Source organism: Lonchura striata, chromosome 10 (genome assembly GCF_050655825.1).
Source record: "Lonchura striata isolate lonStrDom1 chromosome 10, ASM5065582v1, whole genome shotgun sequence".
NCBI lineage: Eukaryota > Metazoa > Chordata > Aves > Passeriformes > Estrildidae > Lonchura > Lonchura striata.
The window spans coordinates 25274247-25299881 of record NC_140712.1 but is presented as its reverse complement, the minus strand read 5'-3'; the positions used below and the strand labels follow the sequence as shown (position 1 = coordinate 25299881).

The window sequence follows — 25635 nt, the reverse complement described above, 5'->3', positions numbered from 1 at the left end:
CAGCCTAGGTCATCAAAGCAACTTTCTCACCTTTAATAACTACGTCTACCAACAACACTAAAATTCCAATAACAAAATTGAAAGATAATGTGAGACAGCCTCAAATAGATCTCACAATTTCTGGTGCTCAACTATCAGCACCTAGACTAGTTCTAGAAAAAGACAAGAATTCAGCATACCTATTTTCCTTTTCCTCCAAAAAGGTTATTCAGCTCTAAAGAGTTTGAAGTAGATACTCACTGGTTACCTTGCAGGTCCTCAATCTCTAAAAGCACTCCCTTCTCATGAAGTCGAGCTGCTGTGTATTTCAGAGAAATCTTTTTACTGTTTTTGCCTTTCATCTCTCGAGGTTTCTTGGAAACTCTGGGGAAAAAAGACAAACCAAACAAATTAGAAGGTCACAAGTAAAGGCATTTTGAGCAGTAAATTTTCAATCCTATTTGAAAGAGGGGATAGAATCAGTACAGCTAATGAACTATAACTAATGATAGATAATGATGTACTTCTACTAGTCAGTTTACCTACAAAGCACTTGTAGCCCAGATCAGATGTTTAATTTTCTACTATTTACCAGTAACATTTAGGCAGGCTAATAATAATAATGCTAGTAATGATAATAATAAACCAAAGCAAACAAAAAACCAACCAAAAAACAAAACCAAAAAAATCCCACCCAAAAGAGAAGCATATGGTACTTCATAAAAAGCAATACCATCTCTCATTAGGCAAAATGGGGGCTAATGACAACTGACATGGAGAAAGCTGAGACTACTCTAAAACTTGCTTGTATTTTCCTTCTGCAAACAAAAAGGGTTCACATTCTCACATCTGACTGGAGAAGACAGCAACTTCTTCCCCCCACCCGCGAAAATCTGATTTGTCTAGCACTATAGCGGCTGGCTTCATTTGGCATAAAAACGGGGACAATTTGTGATCAAGGGTTTCCTTGTAGGTAACTATGTTATTTTCATTCTTTGCTCCTAAGAAGGATGATAGGACAGACTGACTGAGCAGCAAGTGCCCATATCAACAACAAGCTTCGTACCACTGGACTCTCTGTACCTCTCTTCTCCCAAAGGGACCAAAAAGTCGTTCAGGATTGTCTTTTTGATACCGTTCATGGCGAGGACCTCACCCTGTATTTTCTTACTACTGCTGAGACCCTTTTGCTAAAATTACTGCTGCGAGAAAGAGCTTGGACAAGGAGCTTAGAGCAGATAGCATTACGGTTCTTCTTGGCAACACATGCTTTTTTGTAAGAAGCACCTCTAGGGCCACGGAACCACCCATGGCAGGTCATCAGGTTCAAGACCATCTAAGGAACCTGAAGGTGTGGAAGTCCACGGACCCTGATGAGATGTGTCTGATGAGATGGGTCCTCAGGGAACCGGTGGAGGAAGTGGCTAAGCCACTATCCATCATATATGATAAAATGTGGCAGTCCAGTGAAACTCCTACCAATTGGAGAAGGAAAATAAGGAAGACGGAATCTGTCTCACCTCTGTGAGATCAGTGACTGGCAAGGTCATCCTGGAAACTATGCTAAGATGCATTGAAAACAAGGAGGTAATTGTTGACAGCCAAAATACCTTCACTCAGGTGCCTGGACAATTTAGTGATCTGCTACAACGGGGTTAATACACAATTTGTGGATGAGGTTTCTGACTTCTTCTGCATTTCTGACTGACAATAATAATCTACCTGTATTTGTGGAAAAGCATTCAACAACGTTCCACCCAACATCCTTGTTTCTAAACTGAAGAAACATGGATTTGATAGATGGACCGCTTGATGGATAAGGATCAACCGGATGGTTGTGCTCAAAGAATTGCAGTCAACAGCTTCCCTGTTAGGGTGGTGAGGCCCCAGGACAAGTTGCCCTGGGAAGCTGTGGCTACACCATCCTAGAACTGTTCCAGCCCAGGCTGGATGGGGCTTGGAGCAAGCTTGTTTAGTGTAAGGTGTCCCTGCCCATGGGAAGGCGGTGGGAAGCAGATGATCTGTAAAGGTCCCCTCAAAACCAAACCATTCTATAGTTCTACAGTTCCAAGATACTTACTTGCCCTTGCTGGCCAAGTTATCCAAGCAGGTCTTTATGTAACTTTTGTAATAATCTACTTGTTCTCCATAAAAAGTAGCTTTGGAGTTCAAGGCACTGTATGTCTGCTGTAGTTTCACTAGCTCCGCCTTTCTTCTCTGACGGTATCTACGCTGATTTCTGATATCCTACAGCATAGAGAAAGACAGGCAGAGATTTAACAGTCATTTGAGCTCTCCAGGTGCTCAGTCCCAGAGCCACTGAGTATTTGAAACACACATTTTGATTTTGCTTAGTCTTGCTTCATGCAAGGTTTGAGCACTCATTTGCACCTGCCCCAGTTTAAGTGTCACAGCTTTTTCTCTGTGACGACTATTTGTGGAACTAACCAACTCTACAAGTTGCACCTTCTGTGGCTTTCTCAAACTTCAGTTCTGTTCCAGCTGCAATGACTAGACTGGACACTGAAAGCCCATGATATAAAAGCAGCAATTTTGCTAGCACTGGAAAGTATCTTACAAATCGAGTGCTACATCCACAGCAGCACGCAGACTTCATAATTTTTCTTTGTTAGTCAGCCTGTAAACATCACTTGCCTTAATATCTCAACAAGAAAACACTACATTCATTGACTGCTACTTTTTGTAACACATATTATCTACAGTACAATTAATTCTTATCGGATTCTTAAAGATGATTATTTAGTTGGTTTGGTTGTAGCAATATACAACAGTACTGGATCTCTTTTCTAAGCTTTTCATAGCCATAGTTTTTTTATCGTTTAGGGATTCTTTAACAGGCACATTTAAATCAAATCAAAATAACAATTACGATGTCCTAGAGTTATGCACAAAACATCTTTGTGTGAATAAGCTTGTAGAGGCACTACTTGAATGAGTGAAATGGAGCAGAAAAACACATCACACATCAGAACCTCCCTTCCAAGATATTAAGTTTTTTCTTAAAGTACCTGAGAACCTGGCAACACAGTCATTTGACAGAATAGAAGCGTAGTATAAAAATAAAGTACTTCCCACATGCCAGCTGGTGGAAATGCTGCAACAAAAGGTATGATTTTTCTCTATAAATTAGCTACTAATAATCCTTTTCCATCTGAAAACTCATGCCAGTTTCACAGACCTGCAAACTGGGAAAACTCCACTATGATTACTAGGAAACCACCAAATGATATGGGTATACCTTCGCAATGTCATTGATTAGTTCCTGGTATTTATTTTTGGCATTCACTGGCCCCAGTTCTGTCAACTTCTTCAGTCCTGCCTTGATTTTTTCTTTTTTTGCTTGGAGATTCAAGTTGCCATCTTCCTTTACAGAGACAGATTTTTTTATCTTATCAGGAGTTTTAGCATCACGAATGGCCCGTTTCTGCATAGCTCTATGATGCTCTGCTTCCTAGAAGAAAACAAAAACCTGCAAGTTCATAAGCAGATCAATTGCAATGAGACAAAAAGAAGCAGAAACAGATCATCTGATCTCTGGCATAACACAGGATAAAGAGTTTTGCTTGGTGATTCCCATACTGACTCGAATAAAGACATTTTGATGAACACATTCTACACGTGGGAACCAGAAGCCTACCTATCATCTAAAGTGGTCTTCTACATAAACAATTTCTAGCAACTGCTGCAGGAGAAAGATTCACATGTACAATTTACTTCCACTGTACACCCTCCTGATTATCGTAACACCCTGCTCCAGCACCGGTGGAGACAGCTTCACTGCAATACCTAAACGGATATACCACATATATCTAGATAGATGATGACTTCCAAGTCTAAAACCAGCACAAAGAGCATCATACTTGCTCTGAGGTAGCTGAAGTTTCCAGAATTTCAGTCAGCGTCTCCCCTGGCTGGAAGCGGATTACATCAACAATTAAACGTTTTGTGCTGCAAAGACATCAAGGAGAATAGGAGAAAAAATTTTAAACAGAAAGATCTTTAATATTTTTCTCTTCTGCAACAATGTCAATGTTACTGATTTATTTGAAGTCAGATTATTACTGGATGAGCACTTAGGTAGTCATAAGCTAAATCAGACCAGAACCCTGAGAAGCACTTTAGTTTTTGGACAGTGCATTACTGGAAACCGGTTTCTCGAAAGGTTCCTCTCTGTAATATGCACAATTTGCCCCCCAAAACTCCTTCAAACAGCAAGGCAGCTACCCCATATATTAGAAGGTAACTGCAGTACTGCCACATGGACCACAGAAACTGCATTCAAGGTGAAAGATAAAAGCAGGTAGCAGCCTCAGCCCACCTGTGCAACCAGAAAAGCTCTATAATAATACCCATCCATAAGCATGTTTCGGTGATCTATAAGAGGTATCAAAAAACTCTGAAGATTATTTTCTTATGTAGATGGGCGACAAGGTAGATCTCAACTCCAGCCTGGCGATAGACAGGACTATTTCCTTGATTTGAGCTGAGATTTGTTGGTGTCTACTCTGAAGCACTTCTGTCTTTAAGCCACACAATGAAACCAAATAGTATCTCTGCAGGCCAGCTGGAATTATTTTTGGAATCACACAAAGTGCATCACATAATCACCTTCCTCATCATCCACAACTTAAATGACTACCAGTGCAGCTAGTAAATCCTTACTTTTGAAATCAATGTCACCGTTGTCTAGTGGGTAGGAAAATACTGATGTACCTTTTTAAGAAGTCTGGTCAAAGCTATTTTTGAAGACAAAATCTTCTTGTGGGAGATCACTTGTCTGTGAGGCCAAGTACATGCTGACCAAAGATTTTTAAATTGAACTATCTAGCAACTGAGCAGGAATGCATCAGAGGAGGTAAACATGCATTTGAATTTCAGGTCACTGCTCTGTACATCTCAGCAACAGGAATTTGCTTAAAACTAGCCAAGAGTCACTGTCAGTTAAAAGTTTTCCAGAATAAAGATTCTGGCAATAATAAAAACCCTGACAGCCCACTGCTCTCTTTCCATTAGGGTAATAAGACCTATGCTTCTCAAAAAGGCTATTAGTCTTCATCAATTAAAAGTCATGCCACAGCATGGAAAAGGGCATGGTTACAATCTCAGTGTATCTGGAGTAACAGTCCCCCCCACATTTCCTTAACTTATGCCTCAGTTCTCTCATTTTCACATGCTGATTAACCAGTAAAGTTCCAGTTGCTTCTTCTTTTGAGTAACATACCAAGTAGTTACCCCCTACTTACTTTAACAGAATTGTCCTTGCATCCATCTCTGCATTCTCATCACCAGGAACGTCAAATTTATTAGTGAGTGTGAGAGAAACCTCAGTCTTTGCTAGCATTTCCCTGTTGGGGTCATTAACATTGCCAGAACCTTCCCCTGCCAAGCAGAGAGAGTTTATAGATTAAATCACATTCTTTACCTTCATGACTGTTAAGACTTTGTAATTCTTCCCTACGTAACACACAGAGAAAAACTAGACTGTTTCCTATACTGTCAAAAGGACACTTCAAAACCTAAGCCAACTTTTAAAGACATCATCTTGAATATATTACAGACTTTTTCATAACAAATCTGAGAGAATGCACTGGCCAGAAAAGCACCAAAAAATCACCACTTTGCATGCCTTAAAGATTTACATATATTTGACACTGTATCTCAGTTTCTCATTGAGAAGAGTGGCTGAATTGCCAAAAGTACTTTAGAAACAAAAATATGATACCTGTCCATGTCCTCATCAAAATGCATGTTCCACGCTAAGAGCAAAGCACTTATTAGCAACTGAGCTTGTCATCATCTCTTGAACAAAGTAAGCTATCCCATAAAAAAGAAATTTTCTTGCTCTAATTGCATATGAACTTTCACCAGAACAATTTAAAGGGCTGCAGAAAGATCTGACATATTAGCCACAGTGAAACAATGCACACAGGAGAAATTAAGTAGGGAACAATGGCAAGTTCCAGCTACACCCATGGTCTATGCTTGTTCAGATAACGCTTCTTACAGTTCTTTGCCAGCACTTGGAAGAAAATGTGCTTGCAATCACTCTTTTAAAAGGTTCCAACCTTTCTCATCAAGCAACTTCAAGGTAAGTGCTGTTAGAGCATCCTCTCCAAAAACTGTGCCTCGTTTGTCTCCCTCCCCTCTGCTAGACTAGAAACTTTGAATAACTGCAACATAGAAACCAATGAAGGAAAAAAACTTGTGCATCTTTCCAGTGTGTGTTATATCCTGAAGCAGTAAACTGTGTCTCAGGTTTCCAGAACAGTTTCACAGATTCGTAGTGTTAATTCCTTCTTCCCCCAATCACAAGAGGATAAAATTCTATTTTCCTTCTGGAAAATAACTCTAAAGGAAGGGAAAAATGTTACCTGTCAGCATGCCAAAGACTCTTAAAGGAACACATGCTATTTAATACACTTATTACTGCACTCTGAAAGGAACACCTACAGATCTCCAGTAAGGAGGACAGATCTTTGCAAACAAGCTGGAACAGGGACACAAGCACAGAGAAATATCTCCATTGTAATGGAACAAAGACAATATGTCAATATTCATCTGTCTTCCAGAAACTGCTGGAGTGGGATGAGGTGAGATGGGTGGGGAGAAGAGAAAGAATCCCGGTTTTTTTCAGGGCAGTAAATTATGCAGAGAAAATATACTGCAATGAATCTGCAGCTGCTTTTTAGAGCACGTCCTCCTGAAGGACGTGTGATGATTTCTTACTGTTTCTTTACTGCACTTTAAGTCATTTCAGGTAATATCACATATTACTTTAGCAGAACAAACTAGACCACCTATTAAGGACTCAATTGTAGGAACCTCTCCAAGATCATCCAGCAGCTCGTGAATTGGATCATTGTGCTCAGGAGCAATTGCATCTTGATGGTCTAAGAGCAACTAGATGAATAGGAAAAAAAAAAGTTTTAACAACACATCCTTTTCTAGACAGTAGAATTTCATTACTTTAGCCTGGTATTTTTAGAAAAAAAATCACTGAAGTCCAAAGCAGCAATGTCAATATTCAGAGCTGCGTCAATATCACATACTCAAATGCTTTCCAAAGAAACTTAGTGAAGCCATACCTAAATTACTAGATTCTATAAATCAACAAGCTCTCACAAACTACAATTGTGACAACTTTCAGCTTTGTATTTGGTACCTTTGCGTTTCAGACAGAAGCAGCATTTTCTTCACAAACACTGCTTATAAGGAGCAACTGTGACTAAGGTATACTTACAGTGTGTGTATTGATGATTTCACCAATAGAAATATAAATTACTGGTTTAGTGAGAGTCACCAAGTCTGAATATTCATCAATATTAAATTTATCCTGCAATTCGGGAACCTCACAGGCAGCCTGAAAAAAACGTCTTCAGAACAAAGAAGGAGAGAACACTCAGTATGACTCTGAGAGTCAAGTGAAAAGTCAAGAGTATTACCTCCCCATGACAATTTCAAGCACAGACTCTCCTCTTCAAACTATGGTACACTATGGCACACTATGGCATACTGCAGTTTGCAGCTTTAGCTTAACACATCAGAAGCCATCTAGTAAATTCAATCATTGATACTGGCCATGTTGACATTTTCTCATTTTCAGAATTGACAGAACTGGCTTCAGTGACCTCGTTCTCCTGCCCCCACTACGTTATTGTCCTTTGCCCCCAACTACCTCTGGTTACCCTTTTTCCAAAACACAGGAGATATGACAGTTCTTGAACAAAAGCTTATTTCAACTACATGAATAGCTAAATAACAACCTGCTTTATTCCTGATCACCACTAGATTTTCATGTGGAACCAGGATTCACACAGGACAGAAGAACATATGTCTGTTCTGGTTGTCCACGTCCAAAGTACTGTAATAAGTATGTGCAAAAGCAACCTTTATTCCGGACACCTGAAACTCCTGACTTTGCAATCACAAACTTTGCAATGAACATACAATGCATTGCTCATAAATTCCAGATACACATTTTACCTGCCATTGTCACTGATGCTTGTGGCAGTCTGGAGTGAAATCTCTTTTATTTTAAACAGACTGCATATTTGACAGAGACAGAATTTTCTATATTCTAAATTTACCGTTTTCCCTTTTTACTTGCAACGTTACCCTCTGACAAACTTCCCAGCTTAATTAGCTACGGTCTCCTACCTGAATTTCTGGTATGAATGCAATAGGTATTCATTAATGATGCTTAGATGAGCATTGTCTCCCATGAACATCTTATTGGATGCAGCATGCTGTAACATCTTTGCAATGGAACCGAGGTTCCTGCGCTGATCTGTCGTCAGCTGACCTCCAGCTGAAAGGTCAATGATGTCAAATGCATCTGGTGCAACAATGGCAGGATTCATGTAGCGATAGTAGAGCAAGTTGCCAACAATCTGGAAAAGAGAGAAAAAATGTAACAAAAACCAGTACAGGACACAACCAAATTTTATTGAAACTACTCTGTGTTTCAATAAATTATTTCATTGCAAGCTTCTTTCCAACACAAAGGTTCTGCTGTATAGAAGAACATACCATCCCAAAAGATCTAGAGTGTTAAAAAAAACCAAAACAGTATCATAAAGATGCAATAGGGCGGTCAACACAGAGGAAAGCCTGAGCACTATCAGTCACAGGACAATACAGCAGCAGGTATTCCTATGCGTAAAGATTTAGAACTCCAACTTAAAAATATGTATGGATAGGAGATACTACAAGTTACCAATGAACTACTGATATGAGCATGAGACAGTCTGCCAGAAGAATTAAATGCAACTAAGTAGCCTAACAGACGGCAGAATGACCATGGTATAGAGGAATCCGATAATCAAGTTTCAGTATGGAATAAAACAAAAGCCAATTTTTAAAGAAGCATAAAGCATTGGCTGCCATCTCTGACAAAGCAAAAATAGGGAGGAAGAATGGCACAACAAGAAGTTAAATTGAGGAAATTATTTTCCATTTCTTGTCCAAAGCCCTTCTCTCTTTCAGAATAAAAGCCGCCTTCTATAAGCCATCAATGTATTCAGGCACAGACCCCTAGTTAGTGAGAAACCATTTAATCCAGAAGTAAGAAAATCAGAAGTACAGAAAACAAATGGCATTGGATGCTTCAAAAATCCAATTTACCTAGTCAAATGTGAGCAGCAGTATTGCAAATAGAGATTATCACATTATCCACATGCTCACAACATTCCTCTACCCTGTACTGGATATTTTGCCAAAAGTAATTCTAGCAATGAAAGGTATTAACCAACCATGCTGATTTAAAGCCGCATACTCTCACCACATGCTCATCTGCAGAAGGCCAGGTCAATGAATCTTGGCTTCACCTGCTTTTCACATGACTAAAATGCATGGAAGAAACTGGGGTCTGAACAAACAGTTGAAAACACTGAGAAAAAAACCTAGCGATTGCTAAGTCCCAGAAATTAATAACCAGTTTCAGTAAGGCCATGCTTGGACAAGTGTTTTATGCAAGCCTCTACTGTACTCTCACAAGTAATGCCATGGGATGCTAACAGTCTGCTGACCAGTAACAGTCTAACTACTGCCAGTAGTTAGAAAAAAAGAAAAAACATCCATAAAAGAAATTGAATTAATGACATTTGAACTTGTGGGGCAAAAAGAACAGTATATTATATGGGTATCTTTGGTTGCTAAACAAAATCTACAGGTAGGTATTGCACGCAACTGCAGTTTTGACTTTCATGTGGACAGTTACATTGTTTCCATGAGGATTAACAAAACCTGCAGTTTTCCACCTAAATTTACAGATGGAAGAAATTAATTCACCTGCATAGAAAGAACCGATGTCTCAGAATGGGAAAGCACAGAACTAGAAGAGAGAAGAAAACAGCATTCAGATTGGTAATTATTTTGTAATGAAGCAGAGGCAGAGAAGCTTAAAGAAACTTTTTCAAGTATTCTAATAACCGAAGTATATTGTATTAAAAAGTAAAGCATTCATAGTCATAAATTCAGAATTTACCAGAAGCCACAAAACCAAAGAAATTTCTATGAAAACCCCAACACTGTAGTCATCTAAGAGCACCTAATATTAGGATCCTTTTAGTTCTCCAAACCAACTGAAATGCAAAATGCAAAACTGACAAGACAACACAGGAAGCAATTATACATATTGCTGCCAAAATATCCCAGTGTGTTATAGACGGGGCATTAGGAATATCTGAATTTGGCATACAGACTTTTTAACTTGTCTCTTTAAGGAAGGAGCAGCAGGCAGTGATCACACTAGTTAACCCAAGGTTTACTTTCTGGGAGCAACAGCAAAACCCAGGTCAAGAAACCTAAAGGTCCAAATGCCCAAGATACTAAAAGCAAAACAGAAGCATCGGGATACTGCCTTCTAAACAATGTATTACATGTCAAGCGATGTATGAAGCTAACATCAATAGCCTGATGTGAAATATTTTATATCTGTAGAGGTAAATGAATAAGTTTACATGTGCTCCTCTCCACACATACACCAAACAAGAGAGAAGAGTGAGATGTGCCTGCCACAGCCAATTCAGCTGACAATTATTTACAAAGGTGTATAGATCCTCACCTTCAGAAGCTCATCCTCACCAGCATCAGGAAACTTCTCATGCAGGGAGTCTTTTAGGACCTTGGCAATGAAACGCATTCCATACCTGAGAGAAAAGAAAAGGTCAAATAAGACTGCTGCTGCCAAGCATGAAGACACCAACAGCTTCTCAGGGATAACACTGGTGCATCAGACTCACGGGATTTTGTCCACTGAACTAATAATGGCAGACAGGAACTTGTCTGTCACTGTCCTCATGTTTCTGATTGAGGCATCCAGGCGCATCCTCACCTCTTCATGACTTAGGGCTTGCTCAGGTGTAACATCATATGGCAGTTTGCTATTTGAAAAAGTCAGACATAAAAAGGAGAGTATTACTCAGGCTAGTCCACTTCAAGAACGTACAGCTTATATTCACGTTGCTGCCAAAAACTATGCACTGCCTTTAATTAACCTACTTGGCACCGTCAGAACCAAAATTCTTTTGCTTTTACTTCTTTTACTTTCCCTTGCACTGGCCACCGAGAGAAAGACCCAGCTAACTCAGAATTGAATCTTTTTTACAGCATGCACACTAGGCAAAAAAAGCACCATCCTTAACATATACTGGTACTTCAGACTGCGAACTGGTGAAAATGAAAGCTATGCATTTGAGTATTAAGATGATGAAAACTTAAAACAAGCAGAAGCTAGAGCAGCATCCATAAAATCAATATAATGTGCTGCTGAAGGAATAGTTATCCTTTTTTTAATCAGCTGAAACTATTGCATAGTATTCCAGTGAACACAGACAGATGAAGCTGGTAATTCATAAAGGTGTACCCTAAATCTCATGTACAGAGAAGAATCTGAACACACATCTTCACTTCCATTTTTAACACATCCAGATTTTTGCATAAAGTGTGCAAAGGTATATGACTGCTTTAGATATGGAGGAAGTCATTCATCTGTATGGCTTTTGCATTTTCTTTTTTTTCTTTTAAGTACGTTAAAAAACACCAATAACACAATAGAATCCTCAAGTTCTAGCAAATCACAACCACTGAAGAAAAAGAAACCAGAATGACACAAATCATGTAACTCAATACAACTGTCATCAGCGGCTGGTATTAATCAGAAAGATGTTAGGACCATGGAGAATTAAATACAATGTGATGCTTTCTGCCAGCAAGAGCGGCTTTGTGTGCTTGTGAACAGTACCTGTTTGCACAGGCCACACGTGACATGAACAGGGACTGACATGGAAGCAATTGCCAAATACATTTTCTTACAATACATTCTTTTAGGTTAGAGGGCATCTCATAGCTAACTATCAAGTTAGCACAGGAAAATACCAAAATACCATTTCTTCTTCCATCACTTAATGACATTCCTGTTCAATACTCTCACCACCATAACCAGAGTAAGAACTTCAAAACTCTCAGATGAAAACTGTCTTGGTGAGACAATCAGTTGGACAGATACATGCAGTGGAGCCAAGGATGGTTCTGAATGACTAACTGAGCAATGCAAAGCAGCTAAGCAATGTTTAGAAAAATACAGTATTAACAGGTCCCATACCTGGCCTCTCCAGTTTGAGATTCCATCTGGTTAACCCAAGACTTGTAAATATCCACAGGATCAGTTTTGATATTAAGTGACTTGTCATCAATGATTTCCTTCACAACTGGTGCAAGGATCTGCCTCAGGGCATTCTGACCACGGGCACCACGATTGAAACTTACCACCATTTTAATAACAGTAGGATTCCCAGTCACAATTTCATGTATCTGGTCTACTTTTGATCTGAAGAAGAAAAAATCTATATGAAATTTGAGGTATGCAAAACTCTGTCTCTGTCTACGCTTCCCTGGACTACTGTTCCAAGCATGACTTTGGGGGGTGGGGCAGGGGGGGAGACACACAAGTTTTTTAGAAGTTGTTATTTGTTTCAGGGCATATATCATCTTCATGCTTAAAAAGCATTCCCAGAAACGCTTGAGGGTAGCTCCTCAAAAAGTTCATTGCATATTTTTCCTCACAGCAAGTTGTGCCACTCTCCATTGTAAAGTCATGTAACTCAAACTCATACGTGAAGTCATGTAACACAAAGCCCCTAAGGCCTAACCAATCCAACAAAACATGTCTGAGGACAGCCACAGTTTCTAACACTGACAGGGAACAGATATGCCAAACAACAGAGATTTCAGACTCCTCGTTAGATTTTGGAAATGCAGGCAGCTTAGATTTAGCTCGCTTCCTGGCTCCTAAAGACTGAGTTTGCAGTTTGTTGGACATATTTATAATCAGACACTGGAGAATTGAGATTAGACTGAATTTTAGCATGACTTAGCATCAGATCAGAAGTAGCTGTCGTGTTGAGCAGTGAAATCTTGATTGAAGTGAAAACCTTTCATCTTCTATGGACATACTTGATTCTTCTTTGAGAGACTACATTAATAGGTATGAAATGGGAAAAGGACAATGAAGGGACAGATTAGCATTATCTGCCTATAAGCACTACACTTCACAGGAAAATGTGCCTCATTTTCAGGAACTGCCAAAACTGATTCAACAGCAAGAATGTGCCGTATGCTATCACATACTTGATCTCTTCCTGCAGTGCTGTTTGGAAAAGTCGCAACAACAGGTATTCCTCTCTTTGATTGGATGCATAGTTATACAGCGTGAAGATGACAGAATCCATGAATTTTGTGGATTTGTTTTGAGGCATCTGAAAAATCAGCTTGGCCAAGTAGGTTGGGTTAGTCTACAACAACAAGAAAAATTACTTAGTGTGCATGTCCCCACTGATGTTGCTAAAAACTAAGGTGGCTCAAAACAGTTGCTGGCTGGACTTAATTTTAAAGGTCTTTTCCAACCTTACTGCTTGTATAACAACTACAGCGCACAAGCAAAGACTGTGCTGAGGCATATAAGTTTCTATGACAAAAGCTTACGGAGCAGTGTAAGAAGTTGCTTACCTGAAGTAGGTAAAACAAATGCTGATAGGCTTCCAACTTTTCTCTCTTTTCTTTGCTCAGTGCTTTCAAACCTCCCCTTTGTTTGTTCAGCATCATCATGTCAGAGAGCTGTTCCTTGTTCTTCTTGGTAAGTTTTTTGCTGTGAGAAACAACATCCTGGAAAGAAAGAACAGGTACAGATTTCATTCTGAGACGTTTCAAACAAGAAACACCAGAAAACAGTTGCATCTGAGAGTTACTTCTCTTGGATGCAGAAATGCAGGGTCAGGGAATGCCTGGGGCTATTAAAGTGAAGCAGTTTGCTATGGCAGTAGTTTCTCCAACTGGAAGTATATGTTCTGCTTTGTTCCTTTGTGAATTTGTCTGAAATCCTAGAAGGGTTAGTCACTCTTGGCAGCAATTACAATCAGAGCTGGTAGCATTCTGAAAATGCTTGGAAATGTTTTCCTTTTTTAAACTGAGCTTACAGTTTAAAAATACTGTTCCATATTCAGCTAGCTCACTACCTCCACATACTCTTGACAGCAATGGCACTTTTCACTGCAATCATCAGCCCAACCACTGCAGCTTCTTTCTAAGATAAATTTCACTACACCAATTGAGATTCTGCACTCAGAGAAGCCTAGTGTAATGAATCCAGGACCACATGAAAAGCTCACCAGTACTTCAGGTCAAAGAAAAGACAATGCTGTATCAGCAAGAGCGTTGTTTTTTTTTTTTGGTTTTTTTTTTTTTTTTGGTTTTTTTGTTTTGTTTTGTTTTGTTTTGTTTTGTTTTTGTGGGGGAAATTAATCACACCAGGCAAGCTTAGATAGAGGGCACTTCCTTTAAACAAAAAGCAACCAAGTATGTCTCCTGCTTCCAAAATCACTCCCCTGGCTGCAAGCTTGTGGCATGTGACTTGTTTAACCACAAAAGAGCAACAAAAGAGTCTCAAAGCCTTTCAATACAAAACCTGTTGCATTTGTTACATCAAGATAGTCTTGCTTTTTTTAGCTTCAGGACTTGTTTCTTCTCCTCCTACAGTTGTCTTTCTAGGGATAAATACTAAATTAGTGGAATGAACTATGAACATACTGGCAGTAAAAACTAAGTCAGGGGAAATGTTTTCCAATGGACCTGAGCAACCAATATCTAAGGCCAGGAGCTCTCGTAACTACCACTGGGCTCAAATTCTATGTGTAGCTGGTCTCCCAACAACACATTTCTTACCTGCAATGTAATTTTGTTTTTCACTAGCAAACCAATTTTGATGTCCATGAGATTGAGGTCATTTTCTAGTTGCTGATTGGATCGGATCAAGGTTACAACTTCTTCACGCAGTTTCATTAGCTCAAGCTCCTCCTGAAAATCTTGGTCACTCTGATCAAGCAAGTGGACAAATTTCCGAACCACAGCCATAGGTGGATTTTCAGCATTAACTACGGGCAAGAAAATAGATTATACTAGGGGATGGCAAACAGAAGTAAATGTATGCCTTATCTATGTTTAAACAGCACATCAAGGGGCACTCAGAGTCAAATTAGTACCATCATGTCTAAACAGCTTCAGACATTTTGATTTTCCTGTGTTGAGAAAACTGTAAGAGAACTAAATCAAGAACAAAGTCAGTATTAGCATAGGGTAGTCCACACTGTCAGAGCTAACTGCAAAGCTACCATTCTATTTTCCAGCAGGAAAAAAAAAATACAATCACCTTCTCCTTCAGCCTCAAGAACTACCTAGTCCCTGCACTGCCCTATCAGCTTCACCCCAACTGCTCCTCAAAACTGTCTTGATGTTGTAAATCATACAGCCGATATCATACTGGTTGACAAGAAGCTGGAAATGACCCAGCAATGTGCACTTGCAGCACCGAGAGCCAACTGCATTCTGGGCTGCATCAAAAGCAGTGTGGTCAAGAGGTCAAGGCAGGTGATTCTCCTCCTCCACTCTAATGAGACCCCACCTGGAGTACTGTATTCAGCTCTGGGGCCCCCAACATCATAAGAAGGATGTGGAGCTGCAGGACTGAGTCCAGAGGATGGCTACAAAGATGATCTGGGGGCTGGAGCATCTCTTCTATGTAGACAGGCAAAGAGAGGTGGGGAATCTCTTCTATGAATCTATTATCCCTCACAAACAGAGATTCGAGGCACATCAGTTTTATCCTCTTGGCAATACTTACTGAGGGTTTTGTAATCTTCTCGGGCTTTGTTTGCTCGAATAAAGGCTTGAATTTTTACAACATCATTTATCTAGGATTTAAGAAACAAAAAGCACTTGACATCATTCGGGAAACAGCACTGAAGTTGGGTACAAAATAAATTTAACAAGATAGTCTCTTACGTGGTTTCTGAAATACTGCAGACGGTCTCTGTAACGTCTTCTGGCTTGATACATCCTGGTCATTGACTGAATCTATTGAAGGGTAACCAAAACACTCAGATAGAAACCTTACCTATGAAGTTCACTACCCCAAAGGCTCAGCAAAACAGTCATCAGAGAATCTGCACTACCTTTACTACTTGGTCCTTTTGTGCGCGTAGGTAATCCAAACGGATTTGATATGCCTTTCTTTGCTTGTAGCCACGCCATTGAGACTGAAAACACAACAGGAATACTCACTCTACTTTTCAAATAGAACAGAAGTAATTACAAATCTGAGCTTTTGTGTTCCTCAGCTTCCAACTGCCCTTTTGGCTAAATGAAACATGAAGGAGGCATGCTTATCTTAGCAAGAGATACGCTGTATGAAGCATTAACTATTTTCCAAATGTAATAATGAGAAACTTGAAATTACCCCATGAAGAACCTGGGCCTTCTGAAGCACAGTTAGGGGTCAAGGATACAGTGAAACAGTCAAGGTGACAGAAGCCGTTCTACATGAGGATCACGTGTTAGCTGCTGCTGAGAACAATGTAACATTTTAAGCCTTTCCAGTGGACCCACTTCCATCCACACTTGGGAAGAGAAGTCAGGCAAAGGGTTGGACTACATTTAAAGGGAGAGTGTGTTATTTTAATTAACTGGGAGTGGGTGTGGAAGCTTTGTTAAATATACAGGCAGAGTATGTGCTACTTAGGCAGAAACAGACATATACTGCGGAAAAAATAAAATGGTACTAGGATGCAGAGCAACTATTGCATTTGCATACATTTCAGTGTGCTGTAACTACCTGAATTGAACAAAAACTGTTAACAAGCTTGTGTACAGAAAACAACTGCAGAGTACAAATTCCAAACAGAATTAAAGGGTATCACTACCTGAATGCAAGTGATTGCTGGCACTTGCTTCTTCAAAAAATTCATTCTTGAGTTGAATTCCTGGCGAACAAGATACCCTCGACAGCAAGCCTGAAGTTTCATAATCAGGTTCTCATTTGCAAGCCACAACTGTTCTCGGTTGTATGCTGCAGTGACTCCAGATATGGTGCTCTGATTTAATGTTACGACAGGAAGAGGAGCCAGAAAAAGAAAATGGAAATACAAGAAAAAGGATGTTACATCAGTTTCCACATTGTGATTTCAAGAAGCTCCAAAGTTGTCTTTCAAAAAACAGTGACATCATGGTTCTGTATTCTTTTAGTGACAGGATAATTTTTATGAAAGAGGACTAGGAGTTGTGACACACACCATCTGATGATGCCTAGCAAATCAAATTAATTACTAAGCGTGTTAACATGGCATTGAAGCATTCTATCTTAGAGCTACATTAAGGTTGGGAATGGTAAGAACATCAACTTTTGAGAGAAAGAGTATGTGTTAATCCATTACTCTACCTGTATCTCTTCCCGTGACAGCTGAGTGTCATTTTGCACAAATTCTGATGGCTCATCCCATCCTCCCTCTTTGGTCCTCAGGTTATGGTAATAATGATAGCCTCCTCTCACCCAGTGTTTCACCCACTCACTGCCATTGCCCCCTAAGAGCAGAAACTGCAATTAGAAGTCCAAGCAAGGAAAGGAACATTTCTGAGTCCCTAATGACCTCATATGAGAGCTACCTAAACACAACACGTTCTGCAAGTGGAGAACATTATACGATTCACACTTTTTTTTAAAAAAAAAAAACAAAAAAACAAAAAAAACCTTATTTCACAAAGCATCGACAACTGCTATCTACAACACAAGATATTTAACCAGGGCCTTTTTTACCTCTGGTTCCAATTCCATGTGCAATAATCTTGCATTCATTTCACTAACAGTTAGCTACTTAAGGTGTACCTGCTGCCCTTTTCTTGACTTCAGATAATTCTTGCTGGTACGTCTCAGCACATTCTGGAGTGACTCCGTACAGCCCAACATCAGGTGAACGCAAGGCACTCAGGGTCTGACTAACGTCACCATGATCTACTGCTTCATTAATGGCTAGAATTCCTAAGGAGACTTGGATAACACCAGGAAACAGGTTAGCTCAGGGGCTCAGTAGCTCACAGCAAGCACAGTATGGCAGAACAGAACAAGGCAATATGAACACACCCTTATAATTGGGTTGTATGTAAGATATGCAAATTTTAAGTGTACATAAACATGAAATATAAATAAAAAAACAACTAGAGAACTTGCACATAGAGGCCTCTTCAGTAAAGCATATCCAACCATTTGTGGAACTGCACCTGACAGCATGTAATGTGTGTGCCTGAAGTCCCAGTATAATGCTGATTTATCACCAGAACTTTTCAACACACATAGTTACAGCTCTCCCCTGATGTCTGTTTCAGTTTCTTCTGGCAGAGCCAAGCACAACTCAAAAGAGGCCTTTTTAACAACCAGAGCGGTAATTACTTAATTGTTTCTGCAGACAGAAACAACATTGTTACAAAGACTGGGATGCAACAATGGGTGGACCAGTCCACCTGCAAACTGCATTAAGGAACAAAGGTGAGTATCACCGACGTGTAGTACTCTCTGTATCTGAAAAACATGTGAGTGTTTGTCTGGTAATACCTAAGAGAATCAAGACAACACAACAGTACCTCATGCAAAGAAAAGGTAATGCTCACCAGAAAACACCATTTCAACAGGGCATGTGAACACTCTTACTTCTAACCAACCACCCCCACACAAACACAATTAGTCGCAGATGACAAACAATTTGATATAGATTTGTCCAACAAGGTAACGTGGTCTAATGGTCACATGCAAAACTGGAAAGAAATGCATATCCCCCCACAATAGAAGAAATTTAGTATTTGAAGAATCTGACATTCTCTCCTCAAAAAAACACACCTGCACCAGAAGCCTGTTGGCTCTTTTCATTTCCTCTGACACATGTACATGACATGACTTTTCCTTAAATAACTAGTATTTAGCTGGTAGTGGGGATTAATTGTAATACTGTGCAATAACAACTTACATCTCTGGGACTCCTCTGTGTCCTTGTTAGCTTTATGAATCCCATCCTGAATTTCATCTAGCCAAAGTACAGCTGTTTCATCCTGTGTGTCCTGAAGAGAATACAACAAGAAAAATATACAATATCAGGAGAAAAGTATCACTATTTTTGCCAAGTAAGATAACCTATATTCAGAAACAGCCAATAGAGTAGTTTTCCATATCAGAGGGAATAAGAAGTATTTCAGTCTTCCTAACTAACTCCAGCACAAGGACACCACGTGGATTTGTGACTGGCAGACTATGGCATTACCAAACTCAAGACTTTCTCCCAGACAAAAAAATTTCTCAGGAAACAGAACAAACAAGAAATTCTAACAACAGGAATTACTCTAATAAGCTGAGCGAACACAAGGCCAGGGACTAGGTACCAGCTAGTCCTAAAGCTATACTAGATAAGAGGATATGATTTCCCAGGAAGTTAGTCCTTCAACAGAAGATGACTACAGAGAGCTGCCAATGCATATCTGTGTGCAGAGACTAATATGTCTTTGGGTAACTAATGTCACATCAGGCTGTTCATTTCTGTGCCCACAAAACTTCACAAACCTGTACAAACTAAGAAAGCAAAAAGCATCATATGTGTTGTGGATGAGTGTACACACACAGCAGTCAACGCCATGTTTTAAATCTTTATATTAACAGATTGCCTGTAAAGGAGCAGTGATCACACAGTATCCTGTATTTTGGCTGGGAAATCTAGCCAAAAGAGCTAATGTTACATGCAGAAATTTGAGAGGAGGAAAGGGACAAGTGTTTTGCAAGTCCCAAAATATACATAAAGAACAATGACCCAGGCAGTTGCCAAGCATAAGCTTCTCCCCACCACTGGTGCTTCCTGTAGGTAACTACCAGAAGAAATGCTAGGATGAAACTACCATCCCCCTGACAACTTTCCTCATACAAACAGAACACAGGAAACCTTTAGCTCTGGAATGGAATAATAATCACAGTGCACAAAAGAACCACTGGTTACAACATTCAAGAGCTTTAAGGCCATACTTAAAATGAACATTTCTTTACGTGCTTTCCATATTTTAACCACTGTTTTGGCAGATCTGAAACTAACTGGCTAAATGATACTTTGTTCAAGAGTACATGATCATCACAGGCAGATTCCATCTGAAAGTCAGACAGTTCCACAAAAGCACCAGCAACAGCAAAATTCCTGTCCAGGATGTGCGGGAGAATCATCGCTGTAACTCTACTGTACTATCTATGCACAGAAGTCAATCTGAAGACTACCAAAACCACGTCAAGCTTCTCTACAGTTTTACTGCTGCAAGGCTTTCTGCAAGATACACACAGTGTAACATACTACAGAGTCTACTGTTTTTTTCTCTCTCACCTCATCACATCAGAAACACGCATGGTACAGTACTCCCCATTCAAGTGAGCAACCGAACAACATCTTCAGGTGAACAACAATCCCCCTCAGCCCCAAGGCAGAGAAATCACTAGTTCATAACAATTGACTTCAGATTGTGCTTATTTTCTCCGTTGCTGCGGTATAATGTGATCTTTCTATTTCGGGAATTTTTCCTATGCTGCTGGGAGAAACCCTTTATTTATCTTATGCCTAAATAAGGCAATTTCATACCAACTCAGAAGTTAACAGCACAATCTGGCACAAGTTTAAGCACAGGATAAAAAGATTTCATTGTTTCATTCTGACTCAGCGAGCGGAAATGCTTCAGCACAAAATGGATCCTGAGGAACATTAACCCTGTCAAGACCCTTGGGAAAGCTGTTTAATGATTTTCATCAAAACTGCATACAGTTTTCAGCTATTGTCATCACACTTGTTTACCTTTAGTCAAAAACAAAATGTTCAACACAATCTAGACCTTAGCCTCTATACAAAATTGTGCATTGTTATTACAGCAATGAGCTCCACACCCAAAGAAAGAAAACAAAACACTCTCAAGCCACTGAACGCAGACATCTGCCACTTCTCTGTAAACAGATAAGGAAAAAAACAATCAGTGTCCTATCCCTACTACCCAAAAATCACTTGCGTACACACACGTGCAGTTGTCATGCTTTCTTATACCTGTAAGATGAAACTTGCTCTTCCTCTCTTCATCTTCACCTTTCAGTTAGTGAAAACTGCAACTATGTACAAGTCAGTAGAAGTCCTTGGCTAATGAAAACTTCTGCTCAAAAAAGTCATAAGCTATGTAAGTGTCATCAGGTGAACAACAGCATATATTTTGCTGGTAGCATGTATGTTGTTTCACATCTTTTTTCTAATTTATCACTTTACAGATTTTTCCACTTCCAGAAACTTTCTTTTTTGCCATATATATGACTATACATAAGAGTACATCTAACACAGAACATTAGTAGAAAATACCTAAGCTTGCAGAAAACTTGACATCAGCAATTCAGTATTCCTCAAATGAACATGGTCTCCTCGCAAAAACAGATGATGAATATTATTTTTTCACAAAAAAGATATGTATCTCACTTGGGACCCGAGTTTAGCTACAGCAAGCCACCACGTGCACTTAATATCCTTATACCCATCTCCACAGTTCATGGATTTCACACTGTTAGCTGAAATATCTTTCTGATTGGTTAAGATCGGTTGAAGGTATGCAAAATGCCTACCTCTCCATTGTCAATTTTGATTTCTGATTTACAAGACCAGTAGGAATCCAGCAACACTAATGTAAAGATCTTTCAAGAGGTGCATTTAACTGCACTCACCTGCGCTTTCTCTCTCTTGGCTCGAAGTAGTGTATCCTGGTAATGCTGTGCTACCTTTGGGGCTACACCCTCCAAATTTGCTGCAGGCGTCTGTAAGGCTTGAAGAGTTTTCTTGGTGTCCCCTTCATCCAGAGCTTCATTAATAAGACCAATTGCCAAAATCCCTAGGGAGGAATGCAAAGGGGGAAGAGAAAGACAAAGTTCCATTCTTGGTCAACAATTATCACAAAAGTATTGTTTAAGAAGAAAAGTGCAATTAATCCCTCATAAATCAAGTAACAGCTCAGAACCACAATATTTTTGACAGAAAACATTATTTTCTAGCAAAGAAACCAAACTCGTAATTCTTGAGGGCTGCAATTAAAAAAATAAAGCTTCAAAGGAAAAAAAAAACACCTCAGGGAAACCACATGCAGGGACAAAATTGAATCCTCAGACACTCGGCTCAAAGCTTCTAGAAAGCCCAAATGGCCAGAGTTCACAATATTCCAAGGTTCTGGCTTCTCCAGAAAGAAATCTTCATATGAAACTAAATACCTGCATGGAATATAAGTTAAAAATACGGTGACCTTGTATTTTAGAAAACTCTTTTATTAAGGACAGAACATCACAAGGATCTACTGAAAAATAAGTTTGTTTAACTGTACTATTTCCAAGGACTCCTCTCTCGCCACTCTGGATTTTACGTCAACTAATATTGTCTTAGCACAAGAAGAATTACCCCAATTTTCTTTTCTGATGAAGTTTTCATAATTACACTCAGGCCTAGTCTTTTATCACTGCTAAAAAGACCATTATTAACATAAATACTACTGAGAAATAGAAAGTAAAAAATTTGCAGGACTAGAAGCACAGAAATTACATTAACACTCATTCACCATTTCCATCTTGCAGCAGTAATTTTTTTTCTTCATGAGTATTTAATTTTCAGTACTCACACTTGCCGCATAGAGTGGTTTGGGTTGGAAGGGACATTAAAGATCACCTAGCTCCAAGCCCCCCTGCCACGGGCAAGGCACACCTTCCACTAGACCAAGAAGACTATAGACCAGGCTGCTCCAAGCCCTGTTGAACCTCACACTGTGTATGTATGTATATACTACACCTCTTCCTGTTCTCTTCAATGTAAAAACTTCATTGTAGGAGTCCTTCACTGTAGGACTACTGAACAAATGCCTTTAATTGAGTGCAATGAATTAGTGGTGATTCCTCGATCACACTTTTTATATGAACGCAAAGGAACAGGCTTCCATACTCCAGGTCAATAAGCTGTCTAGGGAAACACTGATCAGCAGTGTGACTGCAAGGCAAAAGACACATAGTACAGTTGAAGGATTAACTTCAGAAGCATGGCCATGGTGAGAGCTCAAATACCAGTGCCCCCGCACCCAGGGAGCTTGAGTCTCACCAGTGATCTGTGTTAGACATTTGCAACTTCAGAGGATTTTTGCACATCTTCCGATTATGGAGCTAAATTACTGGCAACTAAACCGGGGAATGAAATACCGGGAAGGTAAAAAGACCAATGCAGATAAAAAAAAAAAAAAAAAAAAATAAAAGGAAGAAGAGGAAAACCTGAAGAGGGAAAAAGCAGCCATCAAATAAAAGGATAAGAATTCAAGAAAAATATCTTCTACTGAACGCAGCAAATTAGGAAGAAGGATGGAGCACTCCAAGACAAGGCTACAACTAATTGAGAGATTTTGGTAATACTAGCTTAAATTTCGGGGATTGAAGCAAAATTAGAAGATTCTAGACTAATCCCAGACACTGATACCAGACAATCAATTTCCAATCTGAAAACAGTTGAAATTTACACTGGAAGGATTAATAAACAGCTTTGAAATACTGACAAACACAACAGACTGCCTGATGTCTCCATCAACAAAAAGTCCTGTAATCAACACTTTCATATTATAGAACACCAAGTCTTGTTCACAACTAAGATCTTCCTAGATATCTAATGTATAAGACAACTACAAGTCAATCAGTAACTTTTTGTATTGATACACATGTAATTTTAGCACTCCTTATAACCTACGATCGTTCTACCATGAATTGAACAGAAAACTTACTTTCATGTTCTTCATGCACAACTTTGTTCACATGATCAACACATGATTGGATATCATTCCATGTGATAAATTCATTTCCTTCTGCACTTCTTTCAGCTTTCAGCTTCACCAAATCATCAATGTATCTGTCAGAAAACAAAAACCAAACCCAGTAAACATGACACTGCAACAAGCTGCTCAGGGAGCACACAACTCAGCACTGAGAACCACACACAAAGTGGGAGAGGTAACATGAAGGCTGAAACTGAAAATGGGGAGAAAGAGAAATGCTTGTGTATGTGAAGGATGTCAGTACAAATGTGAAGGACGTTCAAACAGACAGTATTGCCAAATAGAAAGAAGCACTGAAACACTAAATCAGGGCAAAGAAAATAGGTAAGCTGGCGTAAGTACTAGTGACAACCTAATGGTATTACAGCATGGCTTTAATGTGAAATCCATAAGAAAGCAGTGAAAGACAGCATGGGAATCAAACCAGTAAGAAACAGTAATTGCAAAAACAAGATGCAAGAGAGAGCAGAGATTAAGTCCACACTGTAACAAATAATGTAGAAATAATGTAACATTTAAGAGAAGGAAAATAAAATTAATGAAGTCACAGAACAGATGCAACATCAAGGATAGCTACGATTCCTTGAATTACTCACCTCTGTGAATTCTCATCCTCAACGTTTGTAAGGCCTGTAACAGGACTGCTCAGTTGTTTCCACACTGTATTCATATCCCCTGAAGCCAAAGCCCTGTTAATCAGGGCCACAGAAGACAGCATCTCTACAGCAACAGATAGTTCTGGATGGGTGAGGTGACCCTGCATACAAAGAGGACAATAAATTAATTCTATTCGTTCTATGCAAACTATTGCTGCGCATAGAAAATAAATAACTGTCAGAACAGACATGTAACAAGGCAAAGGAACATCCTTTAAGACAATAAAGTAGAAAGGTTAGTATCATAAAGCTAGAGCACCAAGTAACAGACTGAGCTAAAGTTTTACAAGGCCGATCAGATCAAAATTAAAAGATTAAACCACATCAGAACACACTGAACACCAAAGCAGTTCTGTGAAGACTCAAGACAGATTTGTTCCAGAGAATGCATTTAAGAAAACAGGTAGACCCAGTGACCCATGCCAACTTTCAGAAATAACAGAGAAGATGATACTTACTTCAGGGCTCTGTTGCTGTAAGGTGGCCAGCTCCCTTTGGTAAAGATCTGCAGCAAATCTATAAACCTCTGGTAACTGGGCCTCTGGATTCATAATTTCTGCCACAGTCTTCTCAGCATCACCCATTCGAATTGCTGAATTAATTTTGGCTACTGCTGCCAGTCCTAGAAATTCAAAGAGCACAAAAAATACGGAAGGTAGACAGTTGACACCCCCATAATAACAGTACTTAACTAGAGAAAGAATAATACCCAAACTGCAGGGAAAGAGCCAAACTCTCAGATCCATACATCCCCAGATAGCTAGTATTCTATTAATGAAGAGCATTAAAGCACACAATGCTCATATTTAATACTAGTTCACCTTTTTGCCCGATTATCAAGGGACTGTTTTACCATTTCAGTATTCTGATAGTAAGAAGCCTCATTGCAAATTTTTGGATGGGTGAATCATACCAGTTTTTTCTTCCTTTCTACCTCTGTCCTGCTCAAGGCAGTAACACAGGCACTCTGTAGTGGGTACATGCTGGCTAACTTAAAACACCGCAAGGAGGTAAAAAAATGTGGACTTCCATGCATAGCAAGTAAGGTACTTTGAAGGTAGCTGCCTACTTAATTCAGCATTTGCTATTTTCTTCTTGTATTCTAAATCCTCTCTCCAATCTCTGATAGTCTCCTTTCTACCTATATACAATTCTACAAAGTGAATTGCTCCTGTAAGAAAGTTTTTTGTGGTCTCAGAAGTATCTATCAAAAAACAATCAGCAAATGATCTGCATTTTATTTGCTACCTGATATTCAGAA

The 25635-nt window shown here is 39.4% G+C and overlaps 1 protein-coding gene across 1 annotated transcript in view; it reads right to left on the bottom strand.

Moving 5' to 3' along the window:
- Positions 1-25635, bottom strand: part of IQGAP1 (IQ motif containing GTPase activating protein 1) — a 52675-nt gene that overhangs the window by 3468 nt on the left and 23572 nt on the right. The window contains exons 12-36 of the mRNA XM_021541844.4: positions 24833-24996; positions 24315-24475; positions 23668-23792; positions 21593-21756; positions 18843-18933; positions 17711-17872; positions 17267-17409; positions 16752-16922; positions 16005-16088; positions 15835-15906; positions 15674-15743; positions 14719-14927; positions 13507-13662; positions 13129-13292; positions 12104-12328; positions 10743-10883; positions 10565-10649; positions 8158-8390; positions 7241-7373; positions 6798-6900; positions 5244-5379; positions 3861-3948; positions 3239-3451; positions 2060-2226; positions 241-363 (exon numbers count right to left, since the gene is read on the bottom strand). Of these exons, the coding sequence (XP_021397519.2) occupies positions 241-363; positions 2060-2226; positions 3239-3451; positions 3861-3948; positions 5244-5379; positions 6798-6900; positions 7241-7373; positions 8158-8390; positions 10565-10649; positions 10743-10883; positions 12104-12328; positions 13129-13292; positions 13507-13662; positions 14719-14927; positions 15674-15743; positions 15835-15906; positions 16005-16088; positions 16752-16922; positions 17267-17409; positions 17711-17872; positions 18843-18933; positions 21593-21756; positions 23668-23792; positions 24315-24475; positions 24833-24996 (3583 nt within the window). The remainder of the gene's footprint in view (positions 1-240; positions 364-2059; positions 2227-3238; positions 3452-3860; positions 3949-5243; positions 5380-6797; positions 6901-7240; positions 7374-8157; positions 8391-10564; positions 10650-10742; positions 10884-12103; positions 12329-13128; positions 13293-13506; positions 13663-14718; positions 14928-15673; positions 15744-15834; positions 15907-16004; positions 16089-16751; positions 16923-17266; positions 17410-17710; positions 17873-18842; positions 18934-21592; positions 21757-23667; positions 23793-24314; positions 24476-24832; positions 24997-25635) is intronic.